Here is a 24,715-nt window from a genome sequence, read left to right as displayed (position 1 = left end):
AGCGAAAACATGAAAATTGAAAAGAACATATTATAACTTTCTTTAAGGTTGTTCCCAGTTCATTGCATACAAAACTAAAGTCGGATCGTGTGGCAATATAAAGAGCTATACTATTACCATTCTATAGCCATCGCATGAAAGAACAAGGGCAGGTAATTGTCGCTCACTGGTGAAAAAATGTACATCAATAACATCCATCAGTGTTGAAAAAATGAAGATAAATTGTCCGCAGCAAAACCACAAACTCTGCCATCTCTTGCTCTAATAATTCTACAAAACTATCTAGAATGTGTATGTAACCAAGTCTTTGTCCAAGATCCTTCAGTGGGTAAAAATTGGATAAGATATTATTGAATGGCCTTTACATACAAAATTAGAGTAAATTATCAAGCTCGTCTTGCAGATCCTGTACGGATATCAGATTAATGATCTGGATCTCTTCACTCGAGTATTCTGCTTGTAGCAGGGATCGGACTTGGATATGGGCTTCCACGATATTTGTCCTGCATGAACACCAGGAGAAACAACATTTTTAGATCGGTACGATTCTGCATTCCCTAGTGTAACAAATTCCGACCAACATTAACCAAGTTTCTGCCCAAAAAAGCATCAATTCACAACATATCGTCTAATTAAAAGGCATTTTCTATGGAGAAAAGATCTTCAAGTGAAACTACCACGTTATACATTTTAGAAATTTGACTAACTGAAAAACGCAATTTTTTTCCCCATCAAACAATACGAAATGATAATCAAGATGCACTTGTCACAGTAAAGGTGTGCAGAAAAATGTTCATGCCGTAACTCAATATTGTACATATAAACTTACTTTATTGGTTTGAAAAGTATAGTTCTTGTTGACGAATTCTGCAGATAAAGCTTCATTTTTGCGATCACCACCGGCAGTTGCTCCTGAATAGCAGCCCTGACCTATTAGACCACAGAACATCAATTTAGCTCGATAAATGAGAAATTCCCAATCAACATAACGAGACGAACATTATTTTCTATTTTAACTTGTGTTATTTAGACATGACTTCTCTAAGACGTAGATGAGTCTCTAGCTTTCTGTCTGCATAAAAAGGACAATTTCGTTGGCTATAATGATGATTGATGAACTATATAATACCTGGAAAAAAAATGCAGCACTTCTGCTTTTTATCTAAAGCTCTACTAATTTTAAACACGGGATTAGAGTCTTTAATTCTTTATTTTTTTTTATCATCACTAAATTGTAGGAGTTCTTCGCAGAGAATACTTTCATAGTAAACTGTCTCGTAGTTCAATGAATAAATAATGTAAATAACTATAAATGGCCTACCTTCTGAACAAGTTCAACCACCTTATCTGGAGTAGCGAAGGCTTGATCCTTCAGAGGTTTGGCCATACCTGACTCTAGCTTTTGATTCTGACCACCTGAAGATAATGCAACTTTGACTGCCGTGACCTAAAAGACAAATGAAAACTTTAGTAAATACATTTTCTCTTTACAAAGACAATAAAAGAAGTTCACTACTCTCACTGGAAGATTTGCAGCAGGCAAATAACACAATTTGTAATAAGAACCAATTATATATATTTACATGCATTCGCTTTAAAGCCACGGGTCTATTTTAGTTCACTAGCTGGCAAAACATCAAATAGTTTGGTTACAGAAACAGACCTTTGTAACGAATGAAAGTAAAGGATCCACAACAAGCTTAGTAACCGACATGATGAACTCCTCACATGTGGCTTTGAGGCTCTTTTCCAGTTCCTGAAAGAAACCATACGTCAAAGGCCTAGAAAATTGTAGGAATTTGGTTTATGCCACATACAAAATAAAATTAGTAAACAACTGGTGAACTGAAAATAAAATCCATTTTAATAATTTTCCAATCAATTAATTCTGGTGTAGAGACAAGACAGTATCAAAGTATGAAGGGTTGCAATTATAACTACACATTTAGGGGCGAAATTATTTTAGTTAACTAGGAAAGAAATAAAGCAGGTAACCATTGCAGGGAAAATGGACCACATATTGGGTTTGACAACTAAACATGCATGTCGCAATCAAATTAAATTTGAATTTAAAACTCTTGAACGACCCTAAATTCCACAAAGTCACAAACCTTCTTGGTGTCAATTTGATTTTCCAAAACTCTTGGAGACAATGTCCTTGCCAATGAAGTTGATCTTGACCAGTCAAATAGTGAGGCTTGACCTCTTAGAAGTCTTCGTAGATGATCCTGATCCATATTCAATATTCATAGAGACATAACATATTAGCGTTAGTGATATTAACGCAAAATCAGCAATATAAACAATTAAATGTTAATCATGACATGGTGACAATATCAGTAGGCAAAGTCCATGATAAAAAAAACAACTCTTTAGCATCCACATACTCCTTGAAACCTTTAAAATAGTAGATCAAAGGATGTTCAAATAAAATAGATTAAGAACAAGCAGTTCTTGTAGTTTATTAGATCATTGGTAATTTTACTTCCCGAATTTCCTCTTTGTTCTATGATATCTATCTATTGGGTGAGCACTGACACATTTTTCTTACAGAGAAAAAAGCATGCATTTTACTTAAATCTCTTCACTATAAACTTAGAGATAGGGTCAACCAATTTGCAAAGTAATTGGGATGCCCTACTTGTTCTTATTCTATTGTTTAATTCTTTTTTCAGCCATTTAAGATATCTTATCCTAATACCGGTATACTTATTACCTTCTTTTTCTCTTAATATTTTTTCTACTAGAAAAATAACTTCCTCTAAATGGCACCAGATACATGTAAAATGGCAAAAGTACTCAGTCCTCTATGCGAAGTTATAGGCCTCATTTGATAAGAATCGTGATCATGAATGCAGCAATATCATCTTTGACTACTAAGCATAACAGTAGACAGAATTGCCACAAGTCCAGACACTTTTCAATGTAATAAAGTTGAATTATGAGAAATGTGTACAAATTTGACAAGTGTTTGAAGTCAGAATGACGGTGTCACTCAGCTAACAAAATATAGCATTGGGCTATGAAATACTAACCAGCAAATGAGAGAAATCAAGCTCCTTTTGTGTGACGGAAAATTCAATATTGAAGGGTGCAATCTGGAAGACCAAAAAAATTACTCAAAATACTAAATCTATTAAATAGTTAACACAAGAAAGTCTGACAGGATTACCTGCTCCCTTAAAATTAAAAGATGCTTTATAAGGAAGAGCTGTCCATCCATTTGTGATGATCTTTTTGTAATTAATTTGCTTGCTTTCTGTGGCAGACAAGAGGAAGTAGAAACAGAAACAAGCCAGTCAAAACAAAGTATCAACCACGTTGTCAAATTTAAATAACCATGAAGAGATAACGCCCCCACAAAAGTTCGGAAATCTCACTGCTTTGTCTCCTAGGGCCTATGATATGTGCAGCTATTCTTTCTAGGCTTCCACCGTTTTTGCAGTTCAGCAATTTTTCTTTAGAATTACATTTTTAGGATTTTCAACAAAAATTAGACCTGCCCTGGGGTTACATCTGTTTCTCCTTATTTAACTTAAGAGATTTTTGCTTGTCCAAAGAAGCCAAGATTATGTGGTGGTGCTGTCTTTGCAGTTCTCAGCCATGTTTGGCTGGTAATAAATGCTAGAATTTTCAAGGTAATTTCTTCTTCTACAAGGAAAATGACAATATGCCTTGATTTGGATGTTGCAGACTTGATGGCCCAAAAAAATTTATCTATCCTAATGTGTTGTGTGCAATTGAGCCAGGGATTTGCCTTGTTCCTTCCTCCTTTTTTCAATAATGAGCCTTTTATTATTTCAGGTAAGAAATTGTATCCTAGTTTGTTGTACCAGTTTCCTCATGTTAACATTCAAGGGTTTGGTAATAAGAAAGAAAACAAAATCTCGTGGCAATGTGTAATTATTGGATTTTGTGGTAGTAATGGAAATGAGTGTAGCTCAAGAGTGTATTTCGACAATTGATCTGCTTTTGGAATAGGGTTGTGAATATGACACTTGGTCTTTAGTGCATGTATTTCAGCATATTATCATTTACAACATGCAAGAAGATTGGACAGCTTCTACACTAACTATAGGAACTTCTATTTCCTATCTATTGTTTTGCTTTTCTTTATCTGGTCTGAGGATTGTGTACACTTCTTCAATTGAAGGGGTGGGGGGCGAGGAAAGAATATGTACCAATACAGATAATCACTAGTTTGCCATTACCTGAATCGATGTTGAGCAAACTTCCACTGCTTCCTGATTGAAATAACAAAAGCAGATCATTAATTAATTATTCAAAGGAAGAGGAATTTGGGTCCCAGGGGAGATTAAAAGTAGTTAAAGTGAAACCTTCAATACCTGTGCTAAACCAGTAAAAACTTCAGACTCTAAACAACGATACAACTTTGAAAGACATGATAGAGTTTTCTCCAGGGGTGGATACCATGTTTTAAATACATCTGGGTTGTCATCAGCCTGCAAATTGAAAATTACAGAGGATGAAAGATAGACGATTTTAAAATTTAGACCTATTTACATAAAGCAAATATGCAGCAATAACCACAAAACGAATACAAATCTAGTTGAGGTCTCCAGCATGTGTGCAACAAGCACAAGAAATGTTCACTAATTTATCGATAAATTTGCTATCTTGGTGAAATTGAGGGCAAAATCAAGATAGGATTGGGAAAAATAATTGATTCGTCAGATAGTATCATCAATACCTCAATTATCAGATTTTCAACATCCTGTCAGCCATATCAGTTTACAGTTCAGAAAAAGGTAATGTTTTTGAAGGTGAGAATAAAGACAGAAGAATCACCTGTACTTGTCACCACAGTTACATACTCAACTGGAAACTAATGAAGCAGGCAAACAACCAGAACTCAAATTACTAAATATATCTCACAAGCATTACCATATGAAAATCAGCATATAGTGGTCATCATGCGTGAGAAACAATCATGGCTGAATATGAATATTCAATCAAAACCCAATAAATTGCAAGGAAAGACACTTTACAGGATTGATCTCAGAAGTACTTTCCACAGATATCTTCAGCTTTTCAGGGTAGTCCAAATCTTCATTAGTTGGGATGTAATTCGCTATCTGTAAAAATACAAGGAAATAAGGTTTCAAAAACCGAAATATTAGAAAAAAATTATAATAATCACCTCTAGGAACTAAATATGGTAAGCCAAAAAATTGTTAACCACCAATCAAATAAAAGTACATGTAACCTGACAATGTGATTCTTAAAACTGAATTATTTATTTCAATCATCTAAATACATTGAATGGAGCCAACAAGTGTTTGATTTACAGTAATGGACAACACAAGAAGCATCGTAGCGGTAGGTAAGTGATGTCACAAACTTTTGTTTAGCATTCTATCTATGGAAGTTGAAGCAAATCAAGACTTAAGTTATTTAAGGAAAGAGGGTTGAGATTTGAGAGGGAGAATGTGAGTCATGGGGAGGATGGTTATCAAGTAAAGGCAGAAAAATAGAGGTAAGCAGATTGAGTACATGAAAATTGACACAGTTCCACAGATTTATTCCTTTCAGTATTGATTAGAACAAACAAGAAGAGGGGCAAAACCCAACCAGGAAATATCTTCAGCATTTAAAACAAATATATGAGGATAAAACAACAAACTATAAGAAAAAAAAAACTAGTAACCTACCTCATCTCGTATATGAGTCCGGGCACGAAATGTTAACCGCTCATGGACATCTGCCAAAATTCTCTCAAATGTAGGATGAAGACCAGCTAGTGATTCACTCCTCCTACTATGCTGTTCACCGAGGACTTCCATTTTAAGTATATCAACAAGTTCACAAAGAAAATCAATAGTTGTTTCGTGAACAAGTTTAGGACGCAGTGTATCATACAGATATGTTGAACTGCAAGCAAAATTGATAAAATCATGAGTTGCAGACTCTACAAGCATGGAAATTTTGCTTTTAAAGAATAACATTCACAACAAACATATAATGAGAAAGAGGGAGAAATAAGCTGGGAAGTATCTAAAAATGAAGGAATGTGCCACATAGCAAGTGGAGCTTCTATCACACATTAATGCTCCTTCACTTCCCTTGCCAAACACTCTGGAATCTGGATGTGCTACATTCCCAGAATCTTACCTAAGCACACTCCCAAAGATTTCTTGTACTTGGGACATATATAATGACTGTTTTGGGGGCCACCTTATGTCATTGCTTATGTCTTAAAGAACACAAGAAAATAAGCTATTTGTCCTCGATGTGAAAGCTCTTATTTATTTCCACTTATCCACAAATAGACCTTGTCTATGTACTAGTGTTTTGTTCTCACTCTCTCTCGCTAAGAGGATTTCTTTTCTTTCTTCTAATGAATGTTTCTTCTGTTGAAAAAATAAACCAGGTATTCTTGTTAACAGGAATACAAACTTACAGAGGATCCATTAATGGAGCTAAACTTGAAATCTCCTTTGAAGAAGCTGGAAAAAAATGATCAAAAAGTTGGTGTTCAAGTTGACAGACCTGCACAAATTATAATCAATGAGACTTCCTGCCATAAAGATATGAAGCAACTGACACCGTTAAAAGTTTACATCTAACAAACAAATAGAGTAATCACAAAAAGATTAGCATTTATTCTTCAGTTAAAAATCTGTATGCTGTGCACAATCACCTTAATTTATCTATATTATTAGCTGCACATAATGATACATAATGCCAGGTTGTTGTTATCATTGTGACATCTTTAGCAAAAACTTCCTTAATATGAAACATCATTGAATGTTATTGACACAAAAAACAAAAAGTCATGGAAAACTAGGTTTAGAATGAATTATAGAAACAAATAACAATATATTTAACGTGGAGGAACTACAATATACTAGAGATCAAAGACCAAATATGTAATGTTGTGTATAAAACCGGCAAGAACTTCAAATATGTACTAAAGGACAACTACGATTAAAACACAACCAAAATAAAAGCTTTGAACCAGCCTAAAATAACTCTTAGAGAATCTTACTAGTGCATGTTCACCGCACATCAGACAATTTGCAACTCAAAGCACAATGATCAATTTCTGTATTCAAATTTCATATTTATTTCCATTTTATAAAAAATAAATATTTATTGATAATAAAATGAATATTTTCATCCTTCCTTTTCCCAAAACTGCCAAAAATCTCTTTGCCCAATTCAAATGTTAGTTAAGAGGCTAGGATATCAAAAGTAAACTGAAAGTTGAAGTCTTTTTTCTAAATAACCACAGCCACTATGCATCTCTCCCTTTTTTTATTTCGGTTATACCCAGTTTCTGTATTTCATTACTATTCTCTGAGTGATGACACTTTTAGCAGTCTAAACTCTAAAGCTAATATGGGCACATAAATATCATAGTGATGCCACAGTATATTTAAAAAAGACACCAGTGACCAATATCAATAAAAGGGATCATGATATTAAATTGATAAAAAGAAATAATGGTACCTGAATGAGATAAGCACATCCTGATCTAGTCAATGATGGCAAGGACTCCTTCTTGGCAAACTCGGATATTCGCCGCTGAACTATACCTCTTATCTACATGCAATGAAATAAAGAATTTTGTAATCATTTGACTGCATAATACTGGAAAAACATATTACAGACACCATACAATTACAAAGCATGTAAATTTTCTCACCAAAGAGAGGCGTTGCTCACAGTATAGTCTGTGACATTCGGCAAGGATTTGACCATACTCTTTCCTTGAAGACCTGCTTTCAATCTCTTCAAGTAGGGGCTTAAGCTGCAAAAGTTACAATTCTTAATCAGCTGCACAAATAGGAACTATAGATATGCTGGAGAAAGCTTATTCATTAAAGCTGACCACTTTATATAAAACTTCAAATTCAAAGATTTAAGTCAAATGAAAAAGGTTACCTCACTTGCTGCTGCCTTGAATCGAACATATATAACAGATGCCTCTACTCCCTCAGAGATAGAAGCTTTGTCACCCCCACTTCCACGGATCGCTTCCTGGACCTGATGTTCAGGTATGTGACAATATATATTAACATAGGACTCTAAATGCTCTTATCCTTGTATAATACATATATGCACATATATTATCCACTCAACCTGCAAACTAACTTCACCTGAGAAGAGGCACCTTTGAGAACCGCAAGTACATGAGAACGCATCATGCCCAACGCTCGAGACTACAAAAAAATGACAATATTTCCAATTACTAAAGTTTAAATATCTATCAAGCATGGCTTATATAAGATAGGACAGATTTCTAGCTATAGACTGAAGATTGAACAAACAGTTTCATAAATTAATTAACAATTCCTATCAGTAAACTTGATATACCTGGAGCTGCCGAAATTTAAGCAAGTAAACACTAGATTCTGCATACTGTGGATTGCTCTCAACATACCTTAATTAAAAATTAAAAATGTCAATGATCACATTTGTTGTTCAAATATAGAAGCAGATGAAGCTTAAGTTAAATTACTTGATGACATTCTATACACTTGAGCATGGCAAATATACAAATCAAATGAATGAAACTGGAATTTTACTCACGAGATGCATTCATCAAGTCGTTTGAGAAGTGGGAGAAAGTTTTCATTTCCAACGTTCATGTTTGGAGAATAAAAATTGGTAGCAACCTGTACGAAAGAATTTAAGCAAACCACATAAATAATTTAAAATAATAACTACTTGTAATTTTGCCAAACTTCAAGACTGTGTAAATAGTATATATGTATACACACACACACATCCATACAATTTCAATTTTAAAGTTAAAAAAAAGACTAGAATAGCAGACATATCAGCAAGCATGCTGCATAAGTACGGTGCATAGATTTTGAAAATTAAAGCAGCAGCATTAACAGATACCTTTTTACCAACACTAACCCTGAAGAAGTGATAATTATATCAATTAAGTGATTGTAGAACACAACGTCTTCACACCAAAAAAATATTCACTGGCAACAAAATACAAATGTAAAAAGCAAAAGAGGAAAACATATTTCCAGCATAAAATCTCTCTGAAATTCACACTAAAAAGCATATCTCTTAACCTATTTTATTGTAAAAGTATTAAAAAAATCATTAATTTGATTTGATTGCACAAAAAAACATTGCTCAAAACCTAATTTATTATACAAGTTTTTCAGTTTCACGTCAGAAAATATATGAAAATGCTTATTGCAACATCCTAATGCCCACCACAATAGCAGCTTTCAGTGGCAGATATATAAATGTTGTATGTACTTTTGTATGCTCAAATTCTTTAGCATTAACTTACTATCGGATACTTAAACCAAAAAAAGGCAATGATGGAAAACTAAATCAAGAAAAGAACCAGTCAAGCCAGCAGTCAAACCTTACATTCTCCAGTTCATCAAAGTAATTGAGTTTACTACGAAGTGCATCTGCAAAATCAATTAGTCTTTGCTTTTCTTGTAGCTGTAATAGCAAAATAAATGTGAGAAAATCAGTCATTTCAGTCAATGAAGAAATCTAGGGCAGCTAAGTAAAAATCAGAAAAGATCATAGACTTCAAAAGGCCAAACAGGAACAATAGATCCAATAAACTATGTAGTGTGAAACTCATCTATGCATGAAGGAAAAAAAGAAGCCAAACAACCAAGAATCTCCCATTCCATTAACTAGCTTTCCTGATTTATTAGTTTAACATTTATATAAACCTATGTGGTCTATTACTATAGAAATAACAGAACAGATAGCTGGCAGCCCTGACCTACAATATGAATTGTGCAATCATTCAATTAAACACTAACGAATAAGATTTGAGGGGAAAGATAACAAAACCGTACCAGTCTATCGCATGCATCATGAAGCGTTTTAGTCTTTGTAGCTACAGCCTGATGCTGCAACTGTAGCTCGTTAAATAAGTCTAGGGTGTCGTCAACCTGCATTAGATCAAGTCATCAAACAGAAAACTGTATGAGAAAATGATAGTAACCAAATTAGATATCCATAACTAGTCCACCAGAAGAAGATAAGAAAATAACCTGTTGGAGAATTTCATCACATGTCTGTATGCGGTCTGTTAGAGTGTTCACGTAATGCTGATATTTCTCTTCTGTCTAAAATTGGAAACTAAGTTAAGAGTCCGCAAACAAATTAACAGAATATGAAAAATCGGCGGCATAACAAAGTCTGGTAACTAGTAACCTCTGATTTCATTGCAGATTCAAGATCCGCAAACCATTTGTAGAACTGCGCCAAATTCAAAGACAAAAAATATCAATCGTGTCATATAAACTCATGTGGAGCATTGAAAGCCAGAAACCAGATTGCGCAGACAACTTGCCTGATTGGTATTGACCATAACAGTCTCAATAGCACCGGAGTCATCGAAGGAACTATCCTTCGTTTTAACGGAAAACGCATTGTGTTGCACCGACGCATTCTCTTGAGCCTATAAATGCCAGAATTACATTTTAATTGTTCGTGAGAATATCAATTACACGTAAATGGCAAAAGCTTACCAACTTGAGAGGCAACGGTCGCTCAGAAACCGCGTGAGAGAGAGAGACAATCGCGGTTTGCTGCTGCTCTGTCAAAGGAGCATTCTGCAAAAACACAATTCACTTCAAAAAATCAAATAACTGCAAATAAAATCACAGATCTGATCCGTGACAGAGTAATATTCATTTATAAACAAAAAGATCAATTAGGATGATGTGATAATAATTGAACAAGAAACGCAGATGCAAAATACAAGATCTGAGAAATCGAGGTAACTAGGGGGAGGAAAGAGCGGAAACACAGAAATGGAAGCGTGATTTGGATGGGAAAGGGAAAATGTTGAAGGATACCTGTTCCCAAGTGGAAGCGAAGTTGTAACCCTTGGAAATGGCAGCGGAATTTGGAAGAGATTGAGGTGGACCTCTGCTTCCCATTTTCCTCTGTCACCGCTTGGCTCTGCTTCTCCTCCTGCTTCTCCTCCTGCTTCCTCCTTTCTTGCACTGTCCCTGCTTTCTTACATACACGTTAACAGCTCCCAGTTTGAGTTTTCCACACCAAACGCAGCGTTTTGTTTCTCAGTATATCGTGACTTGTTTGCGTTGCTTCCTAAGCTTTGTCTTCTTATTACAATTTTAATTTAATTGGTTATGTTTGTAAGCAAACAAATACTTGGATACAATTTTTTTTTAAAGAATGTATCATTGTTCTTCAAATTATTTAACCGAGATTTCCTAAGACAAATAAAAAGGTATTCAAGTTTAGATAAATTAAGATATTTAATATTTTTTGTATTTTAATTGAAAACGGCAGAATTTATATATATTTATATTTATATAAGTGAAAATACATATACACGTGTATTTATTTTTTCATAATAAAAAATATAATTATAAAGTACTTTTTTACAAATTTGTTATAAATAATTATATTATTTTATAAGTAAAATTTTATTATAATTAGTTAGTTTAGTTTAAAAAATGGTTAGATTTAAAAAACAAATAAAATTAATAAAATAAAATTTTTAATTTAAAAATGATTACTTAAAAAATAATTATGAAAAGAAAAATATATGTATCCCTTGTTTACAGATAGACATATAAATCTCGCTTTTACAATAATGATAATACAAAAGATGCACTACCTCCTAAAAGACATTAACACTCTCATTAGATTTAAAATATACACTTTTTTTAGCATTTATGTCAATAGGAAATTTCATCAGAAAATTAAAATATAATAATTTGAATTGATTTTTTTTTAAATATTTTATTTTGATTAAATTAATCGAAATTTTGTATTTTAATTACTATTAAATGTGAAAATTATACCATTATCAGAAAAAACATTTAATTCATTAAAAATAATAGTGAACAGTATTTTTCAATTGTTGCTGTAAGATTATTTTTCATTAAAAACCCTATAAGACTTTTTAAATAGTACTGAAGAAGAAATTGTTTTAGTTGATATTAATTGAATTTACTTAAAATTTATGTTTGCTGTAATTATTTCAATCACATATAAGAGTTATTTTATTAAAATTGTTGGTTATAACTTTTTTAAGAATCACAACGTGGGATGATTGGTCCCGCAAAAATAATTATGGCTAGTTAATCATTTGATAATGATTAGTAAGCATAAAATAGTCTTAAAAAAATTTCATTAAAATAAAATTTTTATCTTAATGTAATATTATATCCAAGAGAGTATTCGAAATTGCTCATCCAGTATATATAGTTATGATTTCTGAATTGGATAATATGAAATAAACTTTCAGATCCGATACTACATTTCACACGTACATACTTAGCGATCTAGAATGTAATCTTTGATTCGGTATTGCATTCTAAATTAGTCCGACTTAAACATTTTGGAGCATATTCTTCTTCTTCATGCATAACCAATGGATTATCCTCCTCTCCCCTAAATTCTTCTCCTTCATCAACCAATAGAGACCTACACTCAATATCGTTCCACCTCAATTTTTTTTCTCTTCTTCAATCAAATTATAGTTTTCGGCGAACCTCCAATGCCTTTGCATACAACTCAACATATTCAAGTTCCACCACCTCCTCAACTACTTCACGTGTGGCAGAGAACATAAATGACACGAATGAAAGAATAAACATGTATGACTCTACCATCCATTGCTTTCAAAATTGGTATGAGTTCCATCAATAAACCAATGACACCTTTGTAACTCACAAACTTGAGATTAGCCACTTGAAACCATTAGAGATTGCTACAAAGATAAATCATGGGTATTAATGAGGTACATTATGATGTTTACCTAGGTGGACTTGAGCGGAATGTATTATGACGTCGGGGAACAACATAAAGTTCAAATTTCCAATGGCATTCACGACGACGATGTTGTCATGGGGCGTGATTAACTTCGGTAAGAGCATGGGAGCGGAGCTAGGGAATGCCCTGAAGGCAATAGGTGGGGGACTGCTAATTTACTAAAGGTGACAACGAGGATTGGTTCCTATGTGGTGTTTGTTTAGATTGATGACCCTTACTTAAACCATAACTGTTAAGAGTGATAGAAAAACATGGACATGCTACACACCATTTTAAGATTGATGAGTCCCACCCATGCTTTGACATGGCAAGAGAAACTTGAAGTGAAGGAAAAAATAAGTCTAAAGTGGAGAAAGTGAGCAATACTTGCTTGCATCCTGCACCATCATTACTTTGCATGCTTCATTGTCTCCAATGCAACCATTAGCCTCCAAGATCAAGATGTTTAACATTGCCAAGCAGCATGTATGACCTTTGCATTCATGCATGAACATTTGTGCATGGTTGAACCTTTTTCCCAAGCTATGATAAGAGGGAACTTGTGACCTTATTAGTGAAGGTGTTGATCTTGTTGGGGTGTTAACGCCACACATGCTCGAGAGGATGGCATGCGTTGTTACCATTGAATCCTAAGATGCCAACAATAGCCTTCTTCAAGCAACTATCGATGTCTTAATGGTTCAGGGTGGTGTTTGTGGTAGCGTTGAGGGACCTCACACTGGCACAACATGGTGGTGGTACCGCCCCACACTTTGTCACAAAAATTATGCATGACAATAGAGAACTTGTGCTTGTCCCTACTATATGGTAGCATGTGTCATGGGTGCCATGGAAACCACCAAGTATAACCAAGCAAGGACTCATGCACACTTGATGTTAACCATGGAAGCAACTCAAGGAATCACCAAAGTTGGAAAACTATAGGGAGATTGAAGAGCTACTCAACTTAACAATGGGTGTAAGGAGAAGTTTCTAACAACTAGTTCATGTAAAAGAAATCACTCACGTTCTTCTCGCATGTGTTACATTAACGAGGTGTGAAGATCGAAATCACATATGAAGCATCACAACAACTTTGACTTTGATGCTATTATTGCCACTAACCATAGTAAAAACCCTCAAGAAGGGCGAGAATGAAAAGGAGGGTATTACATGCCTAGATGAAAATCCAAAATGCTAATAAAAAATATACTACTAAATTCGAGAGTATATTTCAAATTGTCAAATCCAAAAATTATTATTGAATTTGAGATTGGACCATCCAAAAATATATTCTTGGATCTAGTATTATATTTCATATTAGTTAATCCAGAGACCACGTGTAGTATCAAATTGAGCCATCTGAAATGGAATTCTAAATTCATTACTACATTCCAAATAACAATACAACATGGAGGGAGGAACACCAAATTGTAAGATAATGAGGGAAATGTGTTATGTGTTGTTAGCAAGAGGAGATTTGTGGAGATGGGGTGTAATGCTGCAACAAGGAGAAGAAAGGGGAAAATGGGAGAGAAAAAGGAATTAGGAGTTTTAATGTGAATGAGGGTAAAAGAGATATTTTAAAAGTTAGGAAGGTGCATGAAGAAGTGGCCTTGTTGATTTAGTTTGTGTTCTTTGAGTCTATTCCAGTAAAATTGTCCCAATTTGTATTCGTTGGTTTTAAATGAAAACCGAAAGAAACGCCACCCATTCACAATAATTATTTGAAAAAAAAAGTCATAAGGTGCCTTCCTCCCTAGAATTTCCAACACTAAAACTCGCAAAACAACCCGTGTTTAATACCAGTGACGTATATACTGTGCTGATTATATTTTCTTTAAATATTGATATTTAATTCAAATTCAAGCACAAAACTTAATACAGGTGGATCTTTAGTTGACTACAACTAAACTCTACAATACAACTTTATTAATATCGACATAAAAAACCAAACACATTATGACAGATAAAATGAAATGGAGGATCACCAAACTGTAAATTATGCAAAATTTGACACTAGATACATACAAATCAACTGTTATATACCTTAGAGAAAAAAAAGTCAAGCAAAGGGGGGAAAATAAACTTGATACATGCTCAATTTACTTAGTCTTTAACATCTGAAACTCCTTCGGCACAAATCTGAAACCTTGCTTCAGCTTCAGCCAGGCAAGGAGAGCTTATCACTTTACAGATCCGTTCTTCCCCTCTCCCTTTCCTGAGAGCTAGCCTGTCAACAATTAAATCCAATAAGAATGATTTCAGAGAAAAACTTAAGACTGCAGAACCTACTACTTGTGGAACTACTAGTATTTCAGGTTCATACCTAGTTGTTGTAGCATGAGCCATGATGTTGCCTCCAATAGGTTTGATTTGAGGTCCAGCAAAGACTGCAGAACCGTCTACTTGTGAAACTACTTGATTTGTTATAACAATAGCTACACCAAACTAAAAAGAGAATAAAAAAAAAATTAACTCCAAACATTGCTCGATAATAACATCCTAAACCTGAATCTAAAATTAGTTAAGCCTAGAAGTTTTACCTCATCTGCCAATTTTTGAAGGCTCCTCAGGAACTTTGCTAGATGCATTTGACGGGCTGAAAGCTCCCCTCTTCCCGAGAAATCTGTCCTATAGAGGGCAGTAGCACTGTCGACTATCATGACAGCAAACCTGTGTATGTAAAAGTGTATGTAGAATAAAAAAACAAAGCCTTAAAAAACTTTATTTTACTAGCTAAACCAAAAAAAAATTCCAAAATCAATATCACTAATTAAGGAAAATCTTACAGCTTTAGCATAAAAAAACAAGGCATATAACACTTTACCTGCTAAGTGATAAACAAGATGAGAAAAGAACAAATAATTATGGTATTATACCTAGTGCAACACTATACACTAAAGACACATTATATAGTCTTCGACAGATTTTAAAATTATTAAGTAGAGAACCATTGCAAAGCACACCTTGTTTCCACCATCATTGAAGCTGCTTCAAGCAGAAGCCGTGATTGATGATCTGTGTTGTATGCTCTAGCATAAGCAACATTTTCCAATACATCAGCGCCATTTAATCCAAACCTGCAACACTGGGAAACATTAATACGGAATAAAATAAACATATCATATACACACGAGCGAATTCATATCAAGAATCATTCATTATACCTATCTGCTATCTGTAAGAGTCGCTGAGGTCTAAATGTTCCCTCAGCATCTATGTACATAGCTTTACCCTCTCCCCCTCCTTGGTCTAGTGGCAACTAGAACATCAACAAAAATAAAAATTTTGGTAAAGATGTGAGAGTTGCAGATAAATTTGAACCAAAAATTTCACAAACTCGATTTCTAACACCGAGTACACTAGAGCAAATATCTTGAAGCATGGACACTTAATGATCTAGACTACTAACTTGGCAAGTGACACAAAGAGTGTGACACAACTGAGTCTTCCCAGATCGAAATTCACCGTATAACTCAGTGATAGAACCGGTCTCAACTCCACCTAATAGTATCAACCATATCAAGTCAGACACTCAAACAATAAAATTCACAACGTTCCAAATCCACACGCAATAAAACACTAAAAGGTTCTTAATTGCTTCTGATTCTGACCTTCCAATATCTTGTCAAGCTCCCTCGATCCCGTTGTTATCTGAATGATTGCATCACGCTGGGCATGGAGCTCGCTAGCACTGGTAAACCCCATAGGCACCAGCTTAGAAGCTTCAAGTAAACAACAAAACTTTAAACCAATACCTTCACAGTTATAAGAATAGGGTAATAAGGAAAACAAGTGCAAAAGTGTTTATTCACCTGCTTCAATGATTTTGTCGACTTTAGCTTCACTGATACCTTTGATTTGCAAAAGGTCTTTTCTAGGAGTATAAGAAACGGATTCAACAGTGTAAATGCCCGCGTCTTTAAGCTTCTTAACGTCCGTGGCGGCTATGCCCGAAGCCTATGATGATGATTCAACATTAGGGTATCAACATAAAAAACGTAAAGAGGGGATATTGCCCTAAAATAATGAAGGATGACAATTGAAAGCCAGAAACCGAAATCGGGAAAATTAGGTTAATGGGGTTGGTGAAAAGATGAAAAAGAAAGGATTTTTGAAGAAAATAAGTGAAGGGTAAGGGTGCTGAGGATTAAACCTGAAGTTGCTCAACGGGTAAAGGGCCATGTTGTATCTCTTCGGCTTCATCTTGTTGTTGGGGTGCTTTCTGGTGGTGTTGCTGCTCCATGGTTGCCGACATTTGATTCTGACCGTCAAGAATTCAGTGTATGAGAACAAAGGGATCGGGGCGAAGGGAAGATAGAAAATTGGGTGAAGTGGGTCACTAAGGAACGGATTCAAAAGAACACTGAAAGAGGCGCCAAAATAAATTTTCTCTCCATCCGAAGAAGCTTACACCACAAGCTGAACAAAAAAGGTTTAAACCAAACATTTCCTCAAAAACTAAATTTATTATTATTATTTATTAATTAAAACTTTAACAACTACACACAGGGTGGTGGCCAATTTTGTCCTGAGATGTACATTACAGAAGTGTTGAATTATTTTTTATTTATAAAAAAATTAATATAAAACTTTCTAATGTAATAGTTATTTTATTATTAATGTATTAAAATGATGTGAATTATTCTAAAGATATTAAATTTAATTTTTTCTCTTCTCATTCTGTTAAGAACCTTAGAAAGAAAATTGTTCTCCTAAAAGTTACTGGTTTATTTAAAAAATAAAGAGGGAGACTTCACAGAAGAACACATCCCACAAACATTTTTTATATTATCAAGAAAAGGAGGTAAGTGTTGTAAATAAACTAAAACTATGTCGTTTTAGATATATACTTTTCTGTACTTTGCCTATATAAGGCAGTATTTCCTTAATGAGAATTAACTCATTCTCTCATATTCTTGTGCTCTCTCTCTCTTTCATTCTCTGAGTGCTTTTACACCTTTCTCTACATTCTGTAAATACATCCTCTGAACTATCAGTGGTATCAGAGCCAGGTTCCGATCACCTGGTGTTGTTTCGTTGACTAAAGCAAGGTTCTGAAAGACAATGGCAGGAATGGTACAAGGCACCTTACCGGTGTTTGATGGTAAGCTTTACGATGATTGGTGTGTAAAGATGGATGCCATCTTGGGTTATCAAGAGGTAGATGAAGTTGTCAAGAAAGGTCTTAAAGAACCTACAAAAGGAGATTCAGAGGAAGTGAAGAAGATCTATAAAGAAAACAAGAAACTTGATTGCAAAGCCCGCATGCTGATACATCAATGCGTCTCTCCGGCAATTTTCCAAAAGATTTCGAAGGCAGCCACAGCTAAGGAAGCGTGGGACATACTGAAAGAAGGATATGGAAATTCCGGGACAATAAAGACAGTCAGGTTACAGTCACTAAAAAGACAATATGAGCTTCTTAGTATGGAAGAGCAAGAAACGATTGAGGATTATATCGGGAGAATTCAGATTGTGGTAAATGCAATGCGGGGTTGTGACAAGATTGTGAAGGATAAGAAGATCGTGTATAAAATTTTGAGAACGTTAACGTCTCAGTATGATCACATTGTTGTGGCCATTGAAGAGAGTAAAGACTTGGAAACATTGAAAATTGAAGAACTGCAAAACTCACTTACGGCTTATGAACAACGGTTGATTGAAAGAAAAACAGTAGAAAAGAGCACTGTACAGAACACGAATCAAGCTTTGCAGGCTAGAAGTGGACAGAACTTCAAGAACCGTGGAAGAGGCAGGGGAAGATCTCGCGGTGGCCGAAGTGGAGGTAGAGTGAATACCTTCTCTGAACAGTCCAAGGATGAAAATTCTAACGATCAAAAGGAAGGAGACGGTAGAGGACGAGGAAGAAAATTCAGAGGACGAGGAAGAAAGAGTTACGATAAGCGAAATGTACAGTACTTCACATGCAACAAATTCGGGCATTACTCCTCGGAGTGCTGGCATAACGAATCAGCCTTCAAGAAACACAAGAGTGATGAAGCTGCGAATTTGGCACAAGATACTGGTGATTCGGAGTCAGAACATGTTGTATTGATGTGCGCCTCAGATCAAATTAAAGAAAGGAAAGTGCACAACAGAGAAGTGCAAGACAGGTGTCATTGCGAGATAAAATACGTGTTGCAATCTGAAATAACGCAACATGCAAAAGAATGCTTGAATTACTCCGAACACGTGTTGCAACCATCAGAGAAGAAGAGTCGTGCAACGAAGAGCATAGATGATGAACGTGTAATGATGTCCAGTACTCACAGTCACACCGAGTTCGATACGTGTTGGTATTTGGACACTGGGTGCTCCAACCACATGACCGGAAGAAAGGAGTGGATGGTAAATCTTGATCTGAAGAAGAAAAGTAATGTGAGATTCGCTGACGACAGCACCGTGATGGCTGAAGGAGTCGGTAGAGTTCTGATCAGTTGCAAGAATGGCGAAATGGCATACATGGACGACGTTCTGTACGTCCCGACGATGAAAAGCAATCTGTTGAGTCTCGGTCAACTCCTGGAGAAAGGATACACCATGCAAATGCACCAGAATGTGATAGATGTGTTTGATAAGAAGAAGCGTCTGGTCATTAGAGCTCCTAAAGCAAAAAACAGGACTTTCAGAATAAATCTAAATGCAGTTGTGATTCAATGCTTGTCATCACTGAACGTTGAAGAGGAAAATTGGCTTTGGCATTACAGGTTTGGACACTTAAACTTCAAAAGTCTAGGCAGGTTGGGCGATAAAAATTTGGTGAAAGGTATTCCTACAATCACTGCAACACGCAAGATTTGTGAAGGCTGTGTTGTTGGGAAGCAAACCCGAAAGGAGTTTCAGAAATCAATGATTAAGAGAGCCAAGCAACCTCTAGAAGTCGTCTACTCTGATGTCTGTGGACCTCTTGATGTGTAAACAGTGGGAGGTAATAAATATTTCCTACTCTTTGTTGATGAATATACTAGGAAAATGTGGCTTTATTTGCTTAAAGAAAAGAAGGAAGTATACTCACACTTTCTTCATTTCTGTGCCATGGTTGAGAGGAAAAAAGCATTGCAGATCAAAATTTTTAGGACGGACGGTGGTGGTGAATTCAATTCTGGTGAGCTAAACAAATTTTGTCTAGAAAAGGGAATCGTTCATGAGGTCATAGCCCCTTACACACCTCAACACAATGGTATTGCTGAGAGAAGAAACAGGACTTTACTGGACATGACAAGGTGCATGATTAAAGGGAAGAGCTTGCCTAAAAATCTATGGGGAGAAGCGGTGTCCACTGCAGTCTATTTACTAAATAGAAGCCCGACTAAAGCCTTGTCCGATTGCACTCCAGAAGAGGCTTGGACAGGAAAGAAACCACATGTGCACTATCTGAAGATTTTTGGTTCGGTGTGTTACAGGCATGTTCCAGCAGAAAGAAGAACCAAACTCGATGACAGAAGTGAAACACTCATTTTTGTAGGCTATCACACTACAGGTGCGTACAGGTTGTATAATCCAGAAAAAAGGCAAATTGTTATAAGTAGAGATGTAATTGTAGATGAAGCTGCAACTTTCAAATGGATTGAAGAAGAGACTGGTTTTAAACCAAATTCTGGTGCTGTTGTTACTGACTGGCCAGAAGAGAAGAGATCCGATGAGATTGAACAGGCAGTCAACAACAGAGAAGATCTCAGACGATCAAAAAGAACCCGATTCCCTTCTTCAAGGCTTGCAGATCATGAGACTTTCACAGACAATGAAGTTGCAGATTCAGGTGATATTGTTCATTATGCGTTGCTTGCTGATGCTGAGACACTTACGTGGGAACAAGCTATCACGATGCAAAAGTGGAAGGAGGCCATGCTGGATGAGTTGAGATCTATAGAGAAGAATAAAACCTGGGAGCTGATGGAACTACCACAGGACAAGAGAGCTATTGAAGTCAAGTGGGTGTTTAAAACAAAGTATAAACCAGATGGAAGCATAGCCAAGTTGAAAGCAAGGCTGGTGGCAAAGGGGTTCTTGCAGAAACCTGGAATCGATTTCACTGAAGTTTATGCACCGGTTGCACGCTTGGAAACGGTAAGATTGATTGTGGCTATAGCAAATTTGAGAGATTGGAAGATCCATCAAATGGATGTAAAATCTGCCTTCTTGAACGGTCCACTTGATGAGGAAGTCTATATAAAGCAACCACCTGGCTTCGTGAGAAAAAATGAAGAGCAGAAGGTATATCGTTTACATAAAGCACTGTATGGTCTCAGACAAGCACCTCGGGCCTGGAATAATCATATAAATGCACTGCTGATAAGGATGGGATTTCAGAAGTGCCCTGTGGAATTTGGAATGTATGTCAAATCAGTTGGACAGCAAGACACATTGTTGATATGCTTGTACGTAGATGATATCCTTATAACAGGAGGCTCCGAAGAAGAAATTGCAAAATTTAAAGGTAGTATGAAAGAAGAATATGATATGACTGATCTTGGACACTTGACTTACTTTCTCGGACTGGAGTTTGTGCACAGTAAAAATGGAGTTCTAATTCATCAAAGAAGGTACATCAATGATATTTTGAAGAGGTTTAACATGTTGAGCTGCAACAGCACTGAAATACCAATTATGGCTAATCTAAAGCTGTCAAGTTTGGAAGAAGAAAGTAAGGTTGACGCAACCCTTTACAAACAGATAGTTGGGTCACTAAGATTTGTGTGTAATAGCAGACCAGACATAAGCTTTGCAGTTGGCTTGGTAAGCAGATTTATGAGTGATCCAAGACATACTCATCTCACCACTGCTAAACACATTCTCCGGTATTTGAAAGCCACAGCAGATTTCGGCTTGTTCTTTCAAAAGGAATTCAGCAGCAGAGACAGAGTATTGGAGGTATGGAGCGACTCGGACTGGTGTGGTGATCAGGTAGAAAGGAAAAGCACACATGGTTACCTATTCAAGTATGGGGGAGCAACAATTTCATGGTGTTCTAGAAAACAGAAGGTAGTAGCACTCTCTTCCTGCGAAGCAGAGTACATAGCAGCATCTGAAGCAGCGTGTCAAAGTGTTTGGCTTGAAGCCATTCTAGAAGAGTTGAAGGTCGAATACAGGAAACCAGTGCAGCTCCTTGTAGATAACAAGTCAGCTATTAGTCTTTCAAGAAACCCAGTATCACACGACAGAAGCAAACACATAGAAACGAAATTTCATTACCTAAGAGAACGTGTCAACCAAGGGAAGTTGGAGTTAGTGTTTTGTCCTACTGAAGAGCAAGCTGCGGACATCTTTACCAAAGCTTTGAGACGAGGAAGATTTGAAAAACTAAGAAATTTGATTGGCATTAGAAGCTTAAATAGTTTGGTTTAAGGGGAAGTGTTGTAAATAAACCAAAACTATGTCGTTTTAGATATATACTTTTCTGTACTTTGCCTATATAAGGCAGTATTTCCTTAATGAGAATTAACTCATTCTCTCATATTCTTGTGCTCTCTCTCTTTCATTCTCTGAGTGCTTTTACACCTTTCTCTACATTCTGTAAATACATCCTCTGAACTATCAGTAAGAAAAGAGAAATCGTAGAATTTTTGGGAAAAGAGACGAAAAAGGGAAAACAAAAAAAATTGAGGTACATAAAGGAAAAAAGCATGTGCTGAAATTTAATGTCTTATTTATTTTTTTTCTTTACCCATAAGCTCCATTACTATCAAACTCAATTATTGTAATAAAACTTAACAATTACTTTAATACAAAATTTATTTGTTAATATTTTCATATTATGCTGCAGGTGTTAAATCTTAATTCACGTTGTACATATTAAACAACTAACCAATTTTTTTTTAAAAATGCTTCTGTAATAATTTTATACACTTTTAAGCTATTAATCAATTTTTTTTAAAAAGTGCAGTTGACGATTCTCAAATAATTATTACAAAAGTAAAAAATTTAGTTAATTATAATTAATATTAAATATTACTATAATTGTTTTTATTAATTTAATCTAGTTATATATTAAATTTAATTTTTTAAATAAAGATCATGTAAGCTTATTACAAATTAACATTCAATGTCATTAGGTAAATAAATAATATTTTAACAATATATATTCATTATTTAGAAACTAATTTAGTGATTAATTTTTGTTCTTTATATATTTAGTCATTAGTTTTTATATAAATAATCACTGAATTACTTTATAACAGACCTGTAATTTATAATATAGATAAATTATTTGGTTTATAATTTTTTAAAATTTAACCACTCGAAAGTTCGTCGTTAAATTTAAATTTAAATAATAGTGACTAAAAATTGTGTCTCTGATAATATGGTAATTAGAAATTAAAAAAAACAGTTTTTAAACGAACAAAAATTAGTTATTAGAATAAATTAATCATAACTAAAAAATAGTTTCTAATTATATCTTAATTAAACAGTAACAAAATTATCTTTAGATAAATAAGTATTTTTATGGTCATTAATCACTAAAAATATAGTGTCTGATTATATTGTAAAATATTATTAAAAATAAATTATTTTATATATAAATCATCATAGTTCAAGCTGTGGAAATTAATATTTTATGGAAAGTCGTATTAGAGTGTTTAAACAAAGGACAATGTGTTAGAATTACAGGTTGAAGTGCTTAGATTTACGCACTAGAGTGTTTAGACGAAGAAAGATAGTTTAAATCAATTAATGTTAGTTTTTCATACACACGTTACACAAGTTCTTTTAAGAAAGTTAAGATTTTTTAAAAGCAGAATTATATTCAACTGTATTGGTAGAAATAAAAACACATTTAATTATTTTTTAAATTACTTGAAGTTGCTTATATTTATTTGGACAGATCTTGAAAATTAGTCAAGGATTAATAATTTTTATTAGATTGTTATGTGAGAAAACTATACTCGTTTCATTTTCCATAGAAGAAAAGCTTATTGCGCATGATCAAGGATAACGTCTCTTAGAATGTTAGGAATGAAATCAAACAATGAAAAAAATGAAGTTGTTAACAGAACACTTAAAGAAGTCAATATATATAACATCAGCAGCACACATGGGATGAACAAGAATCATTCAAACTAGTAATTTTGTGATAGCAAGAGCATTACTACATAGTTCAGAGAAATGACAGTTACGTTCAGTTAGAGGAGAAGTTGAATAATAGTCCTCAATTTGCTGCAAGTCCTTGAAGCCATCCTCACATGTCTCAGCATCAGACATGGCAGCAGAAATCAATGTATCCACTTTGTCACAATCTCCATTGGCAAGTGCTTCTTTTGAGTGCTGCAAGTTCTCTATGGCTTCCGAGAATTCCTCTTCACAGTCTCTTAAGCAACGGGACACGTAAATGTTATTAGCAGCGGAAGAATTGGACTGCAGTTCATGAACACAGGTCAAAGTTTCTGCAGCATATGCTGTGCTGAGATTCAGTGCTATCTCAGCAAGCACTCTGAGATCTGATGTCTTGCCACTAATAGGGACTGATCTTAGGGAAGAATTGCATACTTGGAAATGAAGGGTGTGTTTGCAGGTTGCTGTCACCAAATCCTCTCCTTCTGTGCTATGTGGCCTACCACATTGAACCAGCAAAACAGAGCAATTCATCAGCAAGATTGGCAGAACCAAGCATTGGTTAAAAACTTTCCTTGATGCCATCTCTGGCTCTGATTGTTTAGGGGCTGTGTCAGTGCCATATATAAAAGTTGTAACCAAATTAATTTAATAAATTAGTCTTCCAACTTATGACTCCAAAAGAATTGGACGAATAGCTGAACGGTTAAGTGGAGTTAACATGATGTTAAGTTTAAGTCATATCATTACCAATTAGGTCGTAATTAGCCTAGTATTATATCAAAATCTACAAATACAGTATGTTGGTTATATTTATTGCATAATTATTGTTAATATTGTCGGGTTCTTATTGACTTTAAGATTTAAGTGTATTCTGCAAGTAATACAAGTAATTTCTAGTTGA

At 34.9% G+C, this 24,715-nt stretch overlaps 3 protein-coding genes across 4 annotated transcripts; all 3 read right to left on the bottom strand.

The window, feature by feature from the left end:
• Positions 1-167: 167 nt before the first annotated feature.
• Positions 168-11,060, bottom strand: LOC108319461 (conserved oligomeric Golgi complex subunit 3). The gene is made up of 25 exons (XM_017550609.2): positions 10,827-11,060; positions 10,497-10,580; positions 10,319-10,426; positions 10,180-10,224; positions 10,017-10,091; positions 9,819-9,914; positions 9,370-9,447; positions 8,557-8,642; positions 8,341-8,407; positions 8,124-8,186; positions 7,909-8,010; positions 7,670-7,774; positions 7,474-7,566; positions 6,422-6,510; positions 5,673-5,892; positions 5,010-5,096; positions 4,347-4,463; positions 4,212-4,244; positions 3,173-3,259; positions 3,036-3,098; positions 2,112-2,228; positions 1,664-1,756; positions 1,322-1,447; positions 830-930; positions 168-503 (listed from the first exon to the last, which is right to left on the bottom strand). Exons 1-25 carry the CDS (start codon positions 10,908-10,910, stop codon positions 374-376), a joined length of 2,349 nt encoding a protein of 782 aa, XP_017406098.1. The 5' UTR covers positions 10,911-11,060; the 3' UTR covers positions 168-373.
• Positions 11,061-14,726: 3,666 nt separating this feature from the next.
• Positions 14,727-17,203, bottom strand: LOC108335372 (DNA repair protein RAD51 homolog A). 2 transcript variants are annotated; one of them, XM_017571386.2, is made up of 9 exons: positions 16,916-17,202; positions 16,575-16,719; positions 16,374-16,484; positions 16,172-16,263; positions 15,927-16,021; positions 15,726-15,839; positions 15,303-15,432; positions 15,086-15,207; positions 14,727-14,989 (listed from the first exon to the last, which is right to left on the bottom strand). In XM_017571386.2, exons 1-9 carry the CDS (start codon positions 17,015-17,017, stop codon positions 14,866-14,868), a joined length of 1,035 nt encoding a protein of 344 aa, XP_017426875.1. In that variant the 5' UTR covers positions 17,018-17,202; the 3' UTR covers positions 14,727-14,865. The 2 variants fall into 2 exon arrangements, with proteins under 2 accessions (XP_017426875.1, XP_052727757.1); XM_052871797.1 differs by having other exon boundaries at positions 14,783-14,989; positions 15,086-15,149; positions 16,916-17,203.
• A 6,547-nt stretch (positions 17,204-23,750) lies between these two features.
• LOC108341613 (putative invertase inhibitor) lies at positions 23,751-24,420 on the bottom strand. The gene has a single exon (XM_017579279.2). It carries the CDS (start codon positions 24,394-24,396, stop codon positions 23,815-23,817), a length of 582 nt encoding a protein of 193 aa, XP_017434768.1. The 5' UTR covers positions 24,397-24,420; the 3' UTR covers positions 23,751-23,814.
• Between the last annotated feature and the right edge of the window lie 295 nt (positions 24,421-24,715).

Source organism: Vigna angularis, chromosome 1, assembly GCF_016808095.1.
Source record: "Vigna angularis cultivar LongXiaoDou No.4 chromosome 1, ASM1680809v1, whole genome shotgun sequence".
Lineage (NCBI taxonomy): Eukaryota > Viridiplantae > Streptophyta > Magnoliopsida > Fabales > Fabaceae > Vigna > Vigna angularis.
The sequence above is the reverse complement of the archived record's forward strand: the minus strand, read 5'-3'. Positions and strand labels throughout refer to the sequence as shown.

What these genes read in the sequence shown, in the direction of transcription:
- LOC108319461 (XM_017550609.2), bottom strand. Translation starts at nt 10,910, where the DNA reads ATGGGAAGCAGAGGTCCACCTCAATCTCTTCCAAATTCCGCTGCCATT. An exon ending in ATGATGCATGCGATAGACTG is followed by an intron (nt 9,448 to 9,818) that starts GTACGGTTTTGT and finishes TTGCTATTACAG; the next exon opens with CTACAAGAAAAGCAAAGACT. An exon ending in TACTTTCATTCGTTACAAAG is followed by an intron (nt 1,448 to 1,663) that starts GTCTGTTTCTGT and finishes TTTGTCTTTTAG; the next exon opens with GTCACGGCAGTCAAAGTTGC.
- LOC108335372 (XM_017571386.2), bottom strand. Translation starts at nt 17,017, where the DNA reads ATGTCGGCAACCATGGAGCAGCAACACCACCAGAAAGCACCCCAACAA. An exon ending in CTCTTACAGATAGCAGATAG is followed by an intron (nt 15,840 to 15,926) that starts GTATAATGAATG and finishes CCAGTGTTGCAG; the next exon opens with GTTTGGATTAAATGGCGCTG. An exon ending in GCTCATGCTACAACAACTAG is followed by an intron (nt 14,990 to 15,085) that starts GTATGAACCTGA and finishes AATTGTTGACAG; the next exon opens with GCTAGCTCTCAGGAAAGGGA.
- LOC108341613 (XM_017579279.2), bottom strand. Translation starts at nt 24,396, where the DNA reads ATGGCATCAAGGAAAGTTTTTAACCAATGCTTGGTTCTGCCAATCTTG.